This window comes from Belonocnema kinseyi, chromosome 8, assembly GCF_010883055.1.
Source record: "Belonocnema kinseyi isolate 2016_QV_RU_SX_M_011 chromosome 8, B_treatae_v1, whole genome shotgun sequence".
NCBI lineage: Eukaryota > Metazoa > Arthropoda > Insecta > Hymenoptera > Cynipidae > Belonocnema > Belonocnema kinseyi.
Window position 1 is genome coordinate 68,906,491 of NC_046664.1, and position 9,891 is coordinate 68,916,381.

Sequence of the window (9,891 nt, forward strand, 5' to 3'; positions counted from 1 at the left end):
TTAGGATTATACTTTTTGGGTCGAAAATTCTACTATTTTGATGAAAATGAACTTTTTCTTTGAAAATTCATATTTCCAAGTTAAAAATTCAACTGTTTTAAATAAAATTCGTCTATTCTGGTTAAAAATTTATTTTTCTTAATAGAAAATAAAAAATTTTGGTTAAAAAATACAATTGTTTAGTTAAAAATTTATTTGCTTTAGTTGAGGATTAATCTGTTTTTATTGAGAATTATACTAATTTATTGAAAATTTATCTTCTCGGTTGAAAACTCCTCTTTCTGTGTTGAAAATTCAACTGTTATTGTTGAAAATTATTCATTTTTTATGTTGAAAATTGAATTATTTAGTAGAAAATTAAATTTTTATTGAAAAATGATATTTTCGGGTTGTAGCTGAGGATTAAATTATTTTTTAGTAAATTAATCTTCTTGGTTGAAAAGTTATCTTTTTGTATTAAAAATGCAACTTTTTGGTAAAAAATTCCATTATTTTGAAAATTAATATTTCCAAGTTGAAAATTCAACTGGTTTAAAGAAAATTCGTCCAATTTGGTTAAAAATTAATCTGCTTTTGGTTTAGGATTATACTTTTTGTGTCGAAAATTCCACTATTTTGATGAAAATGACCTTTTTCTTTGAAAATTCAACTGCTTTAAAGAAAATTCGTCTATTTTTGTTAAAAATTAATTCCTCTTGATAGAAAATAAACAATTTATCACAAAATACAACTGTTTGATTAAAAATTAATCTGTTTTAGTTGAGGTTTAATCTTCTTGTGTAGATAATTCCCAATATTTTGATGAAAATGAACTTTTTCTTCAAAAATTCAAATATTTTAAAGAAAATTAGTCTATTTTAGTTACAAATTTATTTTTCATAATTGAAAATAAAAATTTTGGTTAAAAAATACAACTGCTTGGTTAAAAATGATTATTTTTTAGTTGATGATTAATCTGTTTTGGTTGAGAATTAAACTATTTTATTGAAAATTTATCTTCTCAGTTGAAAACTCATCTTTCTGAGTTAAAAATTCAACTTTTTGATCAAAAAATTCCATTATTTTGATGAAAATGAACTTTTTCTTTGAAAATTAATATTTCCAAGTTAAAAAATCAACCGTTTTAAAGAAAATTCGTCCACTTTGGTTAAAAATGAATTTGTCTGGATAGAAAATAGAATGTTTTGGTTGAAAATACAACTGTTTGGTTAAAAATTAATCTGTTTTGGTTTAGGATTATACTTTTTGTGTCGAAAATTCCACTATTTTTATGAAAATGAACTTTTTCTTTGAAAATTAATATTTCCAAGTTAAAAATTCAACTGTTATAAAGAAAAATCGTCTATTTTTGTTCATAATTAATTCCTCTTGATAGAAAATAAACAATTTTAGTTAAAAAATACAACTGTTTGATTAAAAAATAATCTGTTTTAGTTGAGGATTAATCTTTTTGTGTAGAAAATTCCCAATATTTTGATGAAAATGAACTTTTTCCTCAAAGATTCAAATGTCTTAAAGAAAATTCGTCTATTTTGGTTAAAAATTTATTTTTCAGGATTATCAATAAAAATTTTGGTTAAAAATACAATTGTTTGGTTAAAAATGAATGTTTCTTAGTTGATGATTAATCAGTTTTAGTTGAGAATTATACTATTTTATTGAAAATTTATCTTCTAGGTTGAAAACTCATCTTTCTGTGTTGAAAATTCAACTTATTTGGTCGAAAATTATTCCTTTTTTATGTTGAAAATTGAATTATCTGGTATAAAATTAACTTTTTGTTGAAAAATCATATTTTTGGGTGAAAAATTCATCACTTTTGTAAAAAATTCGTTTTTTTTTGGCTTGAAATTTTAACAGTTTGGTAGAAAATTCAACTATTTTGTTGCAAATTTAACTTTTTGGTTGTAAATTAATCTGTTCTAGTTGAGGATTAAACTATTTTCTAGTAAATTAATCTTCTTGGTTGAAAACCCATCTTTTGGTTTAAAAATCCAACTTTTTATTTTAAAAATTCCACTATTTTGTTGGAAATGAACTTTTTCTTTAAAATAACATATTTCCAAGTTAAAAATTCTAATGTTTTAAAGAAAATTCGTCTATTTTGGTACAAAATTTATTTTCCTTTATGAAAAATAAAAATTTTTGTTAAAAAATAATCTGTTTTGGTTTAGGATCATATTTTTTGTATCGAAAATTCAATTATTTGGTGAAAATGAACTGTTTCTTTGAAAATTCATATTTTCGGGTTAAAAATTTAACTCTTCTTCATTCGTCTTTTTGGGTTAAAAATTAATTTCTCTTGGTAGAAAAATATTTTTTAAAATTAAAAAAGCAAACATTTGGTTCAAAAGTAATCTGTTTTAGTTGAGAATTTAACATTAACTTTTACCAAACGAAAATGATTGCAGGATATTTCTAAATACATAAATTCTCACCATCGAATGACTAAATAAATTAAAAACTCTAAAAACATAATTATATCCATGAATTTCAATAAGAAATAAAACAAACTGTTACTATATCCTGTTAATTAAAATTCATTGCCTATTTAACAATTAATACATTCAATAGAATATATTTTCCTCGGACAAAGTGGAAATTACTAAAAGAAATTTAATTTAAAACAGTATAAATCCAGCACTTTAACAGCTACCTACGCAAATAAAAAAAAAAAGTTATTTAATTTTATAGTTTAATTTTATAGTCCTATTCCCATTCTGAAATGGAAATAGGAAACAAACCGTGATCCCTGAATTTAAACAAATTCGTAAAAATTAAAATGGAAACAAAATTTGTTGTTTTCCTTAACTTAGTCTACAAAACAGACGCCAGAAGTCTTTCATTGATTCTATTATTAAAAGCAGTGACCAACCAACCAATCTTGATATATTTAGAATAGACTACAATGCTGAATTACTTTAATCTCGCATCGATGATTTCCAATATTCACTTTTTTCGGAAAACAATACAAATCTAGATCCATATTTTTCAACTTAAATGACATCTTTTTTCCATTCACAAAACTGTTCTAAAATAAGAAGTATCTCGAAAATGTGTCGTCTAGTATTTGTATCTTCGTCACTGCTTTCCGTCCAGTCATTCGTTTCAAGGAAAAAAAAAAGAAATAACAGAACAATAAATCAATTTTTAGTAGGAGCAGAGTATTTTGTAAATGAGATACGGACTCACTTATTAAATAGATGGTTATCAACTTTTAATTTGCTGTATGCTCTGAAGTCATCTGGTAAGAGCATCACCGGTATGTTGACATGACTGAGTTCATTTATCTGAAAAGTTATAAAATAAAATTCATAAAATAATTTTTTAAAAATATTTTTTCTTCAAACATTAAATTGTTGTTGCAATTTTCATTTCTTTGAATGGAGTTATCAGATTTCGAATGAGTCGCAAACATTCGATTATGGCTAGTATCAATGAATAATGTATTCTGTTTATTGAATATCAATGAATATTTATTTTTGAATATTACATTTTCAGTATCTATAAGGATATGTGCAGTCTGAAGATGTGATCATTGATAACGTAATTTCCACATAGTATCAACATGCACGAATGTATCACGTTCATGTGTAATTATGGAAATTACCATATGAAATGAGATCATACACGTGTTCTATATACATTGCATACAGATGTAATAATTCCGTGTGGAAAATAGCTGCGTAATAAAGGTTCTAAATTTGAAATTGTGACAATGACAAAGGGATTTTAAAAATAATATAAATGTTCGGAATTGTCAGGCTCTTCGCAGAATTTCCTATGATTAAGTTTTCTACAAAATTAACAGAACGTTTTTATTTTTCTTACTATAAAACAATTCTCAAATTTGTTACTATAATTTTGAATGTCTGCAATTGAAGAGTAACAGTACAGAACTAGAAAACTAACATTTTTGCCAAAATCGGGTTTTTGCATAAAAAAATTCTTAGAAAATGAAATACATGTATTAAATGGATTTGATTGAAATCACATTTTTAATATAGTAATAAAATATTATTTTAATTGTTTTATTATCGCAATTAATGGAAAAGAACTGGAAAATTAGGTTCTCTTCTATCATATAAGTCAATGATACTCGTTACTGCCCATTACTACATTTTTTCAAATAAAAATTTTCAAGAAATTGTCTTCGCATCCATTTTTTTTTCTTTTTTTCTACTTGTTAACCTATTCCTGACCATATTCCTCTTCATAACGTTTTTTTAATACACTGAAATAACAAAATGCTTCTTTTTTTTAGAGAAAACACACTTAAATAATACTATTTGCCGGTTTTTCCCACCACAAAAATACCAATAAAATTCTAAAATAATATCTTCAGAGTGGCCGTTTTAATCGACGAAATAAATTCCCGGTCATTTCCCGGGTCTTTCCTGGTTGGCAAACATTTTTTTTTTAAGTTTTGAATTTTTTAAATTGAAATTTAAAAGTTTTCAATTACAAAATTTTGTATTCAAATGCTCAATAATTTATGCGTATAAAATTAAAGGCACTAAGATTTTTGAATATAAAAAAATGTAAATCCACATTATCATTTTCAACGCTTGAAATTAAAAAATCAATCAATGAACTTTAAAATTTTCAAAATTATATAATTTTGAAGAATTTTAAGCTAGAAACATCAAATATTGAAAAAAATTTAACTGAACACTTCTTAAATTAGTAATTCAATTATTTTCTTTTTCAATAGTTTAAACATCCTTGGAAAACTTCAGAATTTTGTTTGAAAATCTTGAGAAATCTAGAAGTTGTTTTAAATTTAAAATTATTTTGGAAATTTGTTCAGAACTTATAAATTCCTGTCCAAATAAATTGAATTTTTTCTACAATTTTCAGAAAATCCTGCAAATTTTAGAAAATTTCTTTATAATTTGGATGTATAAATAAAAATTGAACATTTAATATTTGTAGGCAAAATTTGAGTAATTTTAAGAGATATGTAAAAGTTTTGAAAAGATTCAAACTTAATGTAAAACTTCAAATGATAGCCTAATAAAAAACAAAACGTAGATTTTCGCAGGTTTTAAACAGAAAAATCATATTCTTTTCCAGAATTGTGAAAGGCTTTAAAAAGAATAAAAACATTTTCTTAAGATTCCTAGGAAAATTAAAAATAACTTTTCATTTTGAAAAATTATTTTAAGAGAATATTTAAAAAGTTTTTCAAAGATTTAAATAAAATTTTCAAAAAAGATTCTAGAAGATTTTAAGACAGCTCTCTAAAATTTCCATGATAATTTTTAATCTTTTTAAAACTCCTAAATATCTCTTGAAATTACTCCAATTTACTTGTCTTAAATAAAAATTCAAATATTACTAAATATTCAATAATTAATCCTTTTTTAATTAAAAATTTCAAATTGAATACGTTAAAAATTGAATATTTTAAACTGAAACAATATTTTAAATGTAATAAAATCTTTTGATTAAGAATATATTATCATAAAGTTATTTTTAAGTTTAAAACAGTTTATAAACTTTCACTCATATGCTCACATTGGTTTAGTGATTAAGACTTTCAAATTGAAACCGTTTAAGTTTAGTTACTTAAAGTACAGAAAAATTAAAAAAATTTATTTATTTATCAAATAAAAATGTTTTTATCCCAAATTTTCAACATCAAAGGCTTTTATTTTTTATTGGCTCAAGTCTTTAAGAAAGCATTTAAAAATTCTTTAAATTAAAAACGTAAACTTAGAAATAAACATTTTAAATCGAAAATTTTTAAAGTAAAAAATTTTGAATTACTCATTGTAAGCTAAATAATAGCATAATTGAAAAACATAACAATTCCACTAATTATTTAAAAACCAGCAGCCACCCTGATCTTAAATCCCCATTTTCTACCCAAAAAAATATATACTTTTTTCAAATTATCATTTTTTTTATAAAAAAATATATACCTTTCTTCATTTCATAGACCTATTATGATATAATATTAGTTTTAGTAATTTATTTGCCTTGAATTAGAATGTCCATTATTTTTCAATTGTTTACTTCTGAAAATGATATTTTTAGTTAAAAATGTTATTATTTAAATACAAGTTCATCAATTTAGTATTCATTTAATATTTATTTTTTCAACTTATAATTTTCAACAATATAGATGAATTTTTAATCACGCAGTTGAATTTTCAACTAAAAAGATGAATTTTTTACCAAAAGTATCGACTTATAAAAAAAAATTCATGACTTCCTAATGTATTAGGTGAATTTTCAAATTAAAAAAAAATTAATCTTCAACCAAGCAGTTAAATTTTTAAATAAACTAAAAACAAATATTTAACGGGAATACTTAAATATTCGACAAACAAAATAAATTTTCAGACAAGAAGATTATTTTGCTACCAAAAAGACGTGCTTTCAACAAAATACTTGAATTTTCAAATAAAAGGAAAAACATTTTTGAACCATATAAGTAAATTTTGAACTAAAAAATATCAGTTTTCAGCCAAAGATTGAATAGTTAAATTTTTAATTTAAAAAATGAGTTTAAAACTAAATTGATGAATCATCAACTGGCATAGTTGAATTTTAAACTAAAAAAATTAACTCTCAACTGAAATGGTAAATCTTTATACTAGAATAACTAAATTTTTAATTAAAAAAAATATATTAATTTCTATCAAAAAAGACGAATTTTCACCTGAAATATATAATTTTTTAACCAAAAATTAAATAATCAACATTACAGTAATAGAAAATTAATTTGTAGCCAAAGAAAAAACGAATTTTCGACAAAATAGCTCACTTTTCTATCCAAAAACATTTTCATTTTTAATCAAAAACAGTTGAATTCAATAAAAATTTCAATATAAGTTGAATTTTCAACTAAGAAATGTTTTTCATTCAAGAGAGAGAAATAATTGTAAATAAACTGTTGCATTTTCAAGCAAAAAGATTATTTTTCTACTAAAAAAAAAAACGAATTTTCAATACAATACATGAATTTTCAACAAGGTACTTTAATTTTAAACTAAAAACGATCAATTGTCAAACAAAAATAGAATAGCTAAATTTTTAGTTGAAAAAAAAATAATTTCAAACTAAAAAAATGAACTTTCGAACAAAATATTTAAATACAGGAATATAAAGCTACTTTTACGAATGAATTTGGTTGAAAATTAAAATTTTCTCAACTGCAAATTTAACTATTCTCGTTGAAGAATCGTCATTTTAATTGAAAATTAAACTATTTGAATAAAAGTTGGAGGTTCATTCATTTTATTCAAAACTTACCTGTTTTGTTGAAAAATCGTTTTTTTTTAATTTAAAGTTAAATTTTTTAATTCAAAATTTAACATTTCCATTTTTGGTTGAAAATTGATCTTTGTTAGTTACAAATTCGTTTTATTTTTATAGGAAAATAATCTTATTGCTTCGCAATTTCTTGTATTTTTTTTGGCTTAAAGATGAAACTGTTGGATTGAAAATTAAGTTTGTTTGAAAATTCATATTTTCGGTTTGAAACTTAATCTGCTTTACCGAAAAATCTTCTTTTGGCTTAAAAGTTCGGAACTTAAGATGAACTGAAAAATTGAAAAATCTTTATTTGTTGAGAATTCGTCTTTTCGATTAGAAAATTCTTCTCGTTGGTGGAAAATTAAACAATTTTGTTCCATCTTTTTTTTTAAATTGAAATTTTCACTGAAATTTAACTGTTCCTTCTTTTTGAAATTTGTCATTTATGGTAGAAAAATCATCTTCTTAGTTTAAAAATTCATCCCTGTTGATAAAAATTTCATATTTTTTCATATTTTTGGAGTAAATTATTTTTAATTGCAAATGAGATTTTTAATTGTTACCCAAAGATGATTTTCAAAACCCATTAAATTTAAACTTTAAAATTTTTAAATGATTTACTCAGAATTAGTTAATTTTTTCGGATTGATCTCATTTTCGTCCAATTCAGCAACTCAATCTCTCGGGACATTGTACTTATTTGTTTTTTAATTGAAAAACTGCATTTTTACAGCGATCCGCAGCCAAGCCTGTTCCATTTTTAGCTTCCTGTCACTTCGAGATTTTCAAATTCTACATTCTATTTCTCGGAATTGAATAACTTTTTCTAATCACATTTTTGGGCTTAATTAAGAAATAATTCAGATCAGAAGTCTCCTTTTCAGTTGTCTTATATCCTGATTTCGATTTTAAAGAATGTTTTTTTGCTCTCCTGAAAAATTTCGACTTTGTTGGTTATCCAGCTCTGTACGGCAACCATTCAATTAAAAATAATTGCGTTTTTAAAGAAAGTACCTCAATTTACTAGATTTTGTTTATAATAAAAACTTTCAACATTTTTCAACTTTCCAATATGATAACAATCCAAATTCGTGCGTTTTTTAACAGTCAAAAAGCACGAAAAAAATTTCAAGTCAACAATCCACTTTCATAAAACAATAAATAAAAAAAATGACTACTTCCTTAACAAAATGAAACAGCTTCAATTCTGAAAGTTTCAATGTCAAAAAAGAAATTGATCCTTATTCCTCGAAGTGACTTTTAAATGAAAAAATAAATGAACACAATTCAAGTTTATATTCATCTACACAATATATACAAACGAGAATCAGAAAGCGAAATTCTCTACACTTCGCAATGCCAATAGACATTAATTATTCATTGCAGTGTAGCATGCAAGGTAAATAATTGCTCCACGCTAAAATGAACATAACAGCGTAAATCCCTCGTATCCATATTTTTTCAAACTCTAAATTGTGTCACGTAATCGAAAAAGAGAATAAAGGGGGGAAACGGAATTTGGGGTACCTCGAATTTGTATATTTCGATTGGAAAAAAGGGCAAGGATGGAAAAAGTGGACTCACCGTGTGGTTGACACCCCACATGAAAACGCTGAGAAGCGGCTCATTTGCTCGGAAAAGCTTAACTTTTTGGTGCTTAACCCGAAAATGTTTCTTTTTGAGCTTACTCAACCCGCTAGACAGCGGCGCACTAGACATACTTTTGCTGCTGTTAACGATCGATCAACAAACCGCGATTCACTTTTTCGCGGACGATATTTCACCTGACGAGTATTCACTTTACTCAGCTCTCATTGCGAAAACCCGGATTTATCGCATGCGACGGCACACAAATTGGCGGGGAAGGAAAAATCGAAGAAAATTTCTGTCAAAAACCTACCACCCACAACCGCAGTTTGTCAGCGACTGAAAGGCCCTTTAAAAATGGCGAAAACGAACGAAGTGAAGTTCCTCCGCGTGCCCAGCTAATCGATTTAAAAAATTGTTCTCAAGCTACGATGGCCAGGTGTGATTGGTGCATTTTGCAAAATGAAAAATAACGATTGGTGGAAATGTTTCACGCCGGCGGAAGAGGAAGGAAAAAGTTGGACTCCTGATTTGGCGGGAGTTTTTAATTATTGGAGAGAGTTTAGTGTATTTTAATTCTTTATTGAACAAATGGATGAATAATGATTTGTATCATACATTGGAAAACAAACGTACGTACTGCGTGCGCGATGTTCTTTGTCTCACACAATTTTTAAATTTTAATATAAGATTTAATAAAGGTTTTGTGGAAAGTTCAACTATTTGGCTCAAAATTAACTTTTTTGATGAAAATTCTTGGTTGAAACTGGAACTATTTTGTTAATAATTAGTTTTTTTTGTTAAAATTTTTGTTACATAACGAATCCATTTTTGATCGGAAAATGATCTTTTTTCTTCAAAAATTTATGAATTTTATTAGTAATGTTTATTTTTGACTTGAAAATGAAACTTTTTTCTAGAAAATTTGTATTTTGGCTTAAAAATTCAACACTTTGGTAGAAAATTTAACTATTTAGTTAAAAATTCGTCTTTTTGGTTTAAAAATTCTTGGTTGAAGCATTGAACTATTTTCCTAAA

The 9,891-nt window shown here is 24.9% G+C and overlaps 1 protein-coding gene across 2 annotated transcripts in view; it reads right to left on the reverse strand.

Moving 5' to 3' along the window:
• The window catches only part of LOC117177691 (phosphatidylinositol 5-phosphate 4-kinase type-2 alpha), a 44,804-nt gene extending 35,611 nt beyond the window's left edge, over window positions 1-9,193 (reverse strand). For both annotated transcript variants that reach the window (XM_033368548.1, XM_033368547.1), the window contains exons 1-2: window positions 8,851-9,193; window positions 3,193-3,290 (exon numbers count right to left, since the gene is read on the reverse strand). In XM_033368548.1, the coding sequence (XP_033224439.1) occupies window positions 3,193-3,290; window positions 8,851-8,985 (233 nt within the window). In that variant the 5' untranslated portion in view covers window positions 8,986-9,193. The remainder of the gene's footprint in view (window positions 1-3,192; window positions 3,291-8,850) is intronic.
• Between the last annotated feature and the right edge of the window lie 698 nt (window positions 9,194-9,891).